Here is a 4780-nt window from a genome sequence, read left to right as displayed (position 1 = left end):
AAAAGCCGAGGAAGAGGAACGAACAAGGAAGGAGGCCAGAAAGGAACGGAGAGAGGCTAAAGCAAAAGCTTTAACGGTTCGCAAAGTTTTGAAACAAGAAAAGCAAGCTAAAAAAAAGTTATTGCTTAGGGGAAAAAAGGAATTTAAAAAATCCAAAGGGGGTATTTTAAATGGGGGTTTAACATCAGCACAAACCGCCTATATAGATGACTTGCGAGAACAACGTAACAAACTCAATAAGAAAAAAACAAAACAAATATTTGTGGAGTCGTTAGAGAGGTTATCCACGGTTTACATAGGATCTTTACGAGAGACTGATAAGAAAGGGGTTCCACTTCATTCGATCGGTGAAATTGGAACATTCAGATGTAAGTTTTGTCAAGCGTTACTATGGGAAAAAGAACGTAGAACCATATGTTGTAATGTGGGACAAACACCAATGTTTTTAGCGACGAAACTCAACGGCGATCTTGAGGCTTTATTTAACGGTACGTCCCCTTTATCGAATCGCTTTCTAAAGAATTTAGTCGGATTTAACACGTTATTTTCCTTTACGTCATTCAAAACCTCAGGAACACTTCAAAACAAGCAAGAAAGTTTGTTATGTTACAAGATTCAAGGAAAAGTGTATCATAAAATCGGAATTCTAAAACCAGAATTAATTGCTGGTAAAGAAAAGCCGTTCTGGAAGTCTGATAATTCATTTTTGGATCTTTACTTCTGCCACGATAAGAAATAACAATTAAAGTTACGTGTTCAGAGTATGTGCGATTTTTTTTTACCCACACAAAGATAAATTACAGAGAGTAAAAAGCGTCGAGAAAGAGAGGAAAATGAAGTTGCGAAAAACGAAACTATAATAAGTCAATTGTATTATTATTTAGTGGTTAACAATATATGCCTCTCGGGCATGCTCAAAGAAGTTGAATCTTCAAGACAATTGATCGACGATTACGTTAAAAAGACCGATAAAATTCCTGAAATGTCCATAACGCTAAAAACAGCCGAAGGCATCAATACGAGAGAGCATAAAGGGGTTTACCATTTACCCACGTCTTCCTCGCAAGTTGGAGGGCTAGTTGATTTGAGTCCAGATAAAGACCCCCTTCAGATAATAATAAGTTCCCCTGCAGCGAACACGAAATTTCCTAACAAAATATTGGACCATAACAATTATCTTTTTGACATATTCCAGTATCCTTTACTCATTCCCAACGGCGACATAGGGTACTCTTACAAAATGACCAAAAAATGTCAACCTGGGAAAAAAGAGGGGAAATATATCCGACTTTCACCAGCTATGTTTTATTCATCACTTTATATTGAAATAAAAGGCTATTTCAACCACATAGCCAAAGGTAGAAGGCTGTTTCAGCAATTTGCGGTAGACAATTTCGTGAAGGTTGAATCTAACAAATTGTCGTTTCTGGAACTTCATCAGAATCAAATACGTAAAGAGAGGGCGGACATATTGAACGTTACAAACAAGAATGACATTGGACAAAGAGTTGTGTTGCCTCCCAACTCTGTTGGTGGACCTCGATACATGAAGCAACGACAACAAGACGCTCTCGCATACGTCTCTTATTTTGGCTCTCCAGACTATTTCATAACTTTTACTATGAATCCAAATTGGAGTGAGTTACGCGAGGGGATGAACAAAATAGGTTCCACTGAAACAAAATCGTGTGACCGCCCCGATTTAGTAAGTAGGATATTTAAGTTGAAAGTTGATAGCCTAATAGAAGAATTGACACACAAACACATTTTTGGTCGTGTTAAAGCATATCTGTATAGCATAGAGTGGCAAAAACGTGGACTTCCTCACGTGCACGTATTGTTGTGGATGGAAGAACGCGTAACCGCGGATATAGTTTCTCAATTGATCTCAGCAGAAATTCCCGACAAGGAAAAAGAACCAAGACTTTACGATGTTGTCACAAAGTGTATGATTCATGGGCCATGTAAAGGCTACGATGAATCACACCTTTGTTGTCAGGGCAAACATTCGAGAGCACAAAAATGTGGAAAAGGTTTCCCTAAGACTTGCAGATATGATTTATTATTTGGAAACAATGGATACCCAGAATACAAAAGAAGGTCGGTTGGAGAAGGAGGTAATTCTTTCGAAATAAAAATTAAAGGTGAGAAAAAAAAAACTATAGACAATTCATGGGTGGTGCCATATAACGCGTATTTGTGTTTGAAGTATAATGCTCATATAAACGTTGAATGCTCAAACTCAATCAAATGCATCGCTAAATACGTGAACAAGGGTTGCGATCGCATTCTTTTCACTAAAACGTCCGACAACGGAGATGTAAACGAGGTTAGAAATGATCAAGAAGCAAGATTTGTAAATGCTAACGAAGCTACTTGGAAAATATTCAAATTCGATATTCATAAAAATTATCCTCCTGTGACAACACTCGATTTACATTTGGAAGGAGAAAATGAGGTGTTTTACAATGATAACATGTCAGAAGAAGAGATGAAGAAGAAAACGAATAAAGACACGCAGTTGACTGCGTTTTTCAAATTGTGTTCAAATAATAGCTTCGCTGCCGATCTACACTACCACGAGGTTCCGCGCCATTTCATTTACAACGTCAACACTTCAAATTGGGAAGAACGAAAAGGCCGTACCTTCTCGCTGGGGCGTATTCGTGCAGTGACCACCAAGACAGTAGAGTTGTTTTACTTGAGGCTCCTGCTTACGCATAAACCAGGTCCTACGTCATACGAAGATCTTCGCACAATTGACGGTAAAATAGAGAAGCTGTCAAAGCTTTGGGTCTCTTAGCTGATGAAGAAACATGAAAAAATACAATTTTGGAGATAATCAACCACACGAACGATAGGAAACAACTTCGAGAGACATATGCAAGCATGTTGGTATTTTCGGATCTTGAAGATCAATCAGGGATCTGGGAAGAAACCAAAGATTTGTTCGCCAGTGACTATCTGCACACAACAACTTAACTGAATACAACGATGAAATATATTTGGACGCATTAGATGACATTCAAAAACACGTGTGGAATTGTGGAGGGGGAAGCATCACTGAATATGGGTTGCCTCCTTCGAGGGGCGGGGAAAAAACTTCAAATGTCGTTCGAAGAGAGAGGTCTTATAACAAAGAAAAGTTGAAGTAGGAAGTTGCACAGAAAGAATTACTTTTGAACGATAAACAAAAACAAGTGTACGATGCAGTGATGTACCGAGTGCATTTTGGACATCAGTACAAGAACAATGGAATCTTTGTGAATGCTGCAGGGGGCACTGGTAAATCCTTCGTTTTGAACATGTTGGACTCGGTACGTTCTCAGGGCAAGATAGCTTTGGCGGTAGCCTCTTCGGGTATTGCAGCTACAGTTCTTAAGGGAGGAAGAACTGCTCATAACATATTCAAGATTCCGCTAATGGAATATAACGAACTCAGGTCATGTAGCATTAAGAAAAACTCAGAATTTGCAAAGTTATTAGAATCAACATCTTTGATCGTGTGGGATGAGGTAGTGATGGCAAATAAAAACACGTTGACCGCACTTGATATTACGTTACGAGATGTTCTCGAGAACGAAAAGTTTATGGGAGGTAAGGTGTTTGTTTGCGCAGGGGATTTCAGACAAATTCTCCCTGTTATCCGAGGCGGTGGAAAGAACGAGGAACTCGAACATTGCATTAAGTCAAGTTATATGTGGACCGATCTGACAAAGTTAGAGTTGACAGAAAATGTACGTCTGAAGAAGGATGACACAAAAAACATTCTATTTGCTCAGAAATTGTTACAATTGGGATCTCAAAGTGAGGGTCCCGTTGAATTTGACGAAGACTTTGGTGTAAGAGTCAAATCTCGCCAAGAGTTGGTTGATAAAGTTTATGATGACATAGAAAATAACCACCTGAACGCGTCGTATTTTGAAAAAACGAGCTATAGTATCACCTACGAATGATGATGTCGACAACATCAATCAGATGATTCACGAGAAACTAAAAGAGAGGGAAGTCGTTTACAATAGTGTTGATGTTGCAGTCGAAGAAGGAACGGATATACAGACTTCAGTTTTCAACGCCATGACAAGCCCATCCCTTCCGCCTCATCAGCTTAGGGTAAAGGTAGGGAGTGTGCTAATGATCATTCGAAACATTTGCCCACCGAAGCTATGCAACGGGACAAGAATCATAGTGACAAACTTGAAAAAGAATATTTTAGTCGGGAAAATATTAGGTGGAAGTTACCGCGGAGAGCAAGTGATGATACCTAGAATCACGTTAGAGGCTCAAGATACTCCAGTTCATTTCAAGCGTAAGCAATTTCCGGTCAAACTAAGCTATGCTATGACGATAAATAAGAGTCAAGGACAAACGTTTGAACGTTGCGGGCTACTTCTGGATTCAGTACAGTGTTTCGCTCACGGACAACTGTATGTGGCGTGTTCAAGAGTAACGAGCTGGGATTCGTTATTTCATTATACCGGTTGGCACAATGTAAATGGAGAATATGAAATAAGGCCTTCGAACAACTGTGTATATAAAGAATTTTTTGTTGAGGCGACGCCCAGTCCTCAAGTAGAACCACCGGCCGTCGTTGCTAGCGGTGAAACTTCTGCGATCGCCGAAGAAGAACCAGAGTTTGGAATCAGAGAAATCCCAAAGGAAATTTATAACATCTCAGAAGAAGACGCCGTAAAGATGATTCTCCCAGACTTTGTTTTCAATGATGACAAGGATAACGACCCAGATGAAAGCGATTCCGAAACTGTTACTTTGAAAAAAG

At 39.4% G+C, this 4780-nt stretch overlaps 2 protein-coding genes across 2 annotated transcripts; both read left to right on the top strand.

Annotated features, from left to right (window-relative positions):
* Positions 1 to 910: 910 nt before the first annotated feature.
* LOC143023378 (uncharacterized) lies at positions 911 to 2803 on the top strand. The gene has a single exon (XM_076181899.1). It carries the CDS (start codon positions 911 to 913, stop codon positions 2801 to 2803), a length of 1893 nt encoding a protein of 630 aa, XP_076038014.1.
* Positions 2804 to 3215: 412 nt separating this feature from the next.
* On the top strand, positions 3216 to 3956 carry LOC143023377 (ATP-dependent DNA helicase Pif1-like). Its single transcript, XM_076181898.1, has one exon. It carries the CDS (start codon positions 3216 to 3218, stop codon positions 3954 to 3956), a length of 741 nt encoding a protein of 246 aa, XP_076038013.1.
* The last annotated feature ends 824 nt before the right edge of the window (positions 3957 to 4780 follow it).

This window comes from Oratosquilla oratoria, unplaced genomic scaffold, assembly GCF_046742065.1.
Source record: "Oratosquilla oratoria isolate Oo_2021 unplaced genomic scaffold, ASM4674206v1 SCAFFOLD47, whole genome shotgun sequence".
NCBI lineage: Eukaryota > Metazoa > Arthropoda > Malacostraca > Stomatopoda > Squillidae > Oratosquilla > Oratosquilla oratoria.
Note: the sequence above shows the minus strand (reverse complement) of the source record. Positions and strands in the feature narration are given on the sequence as shown.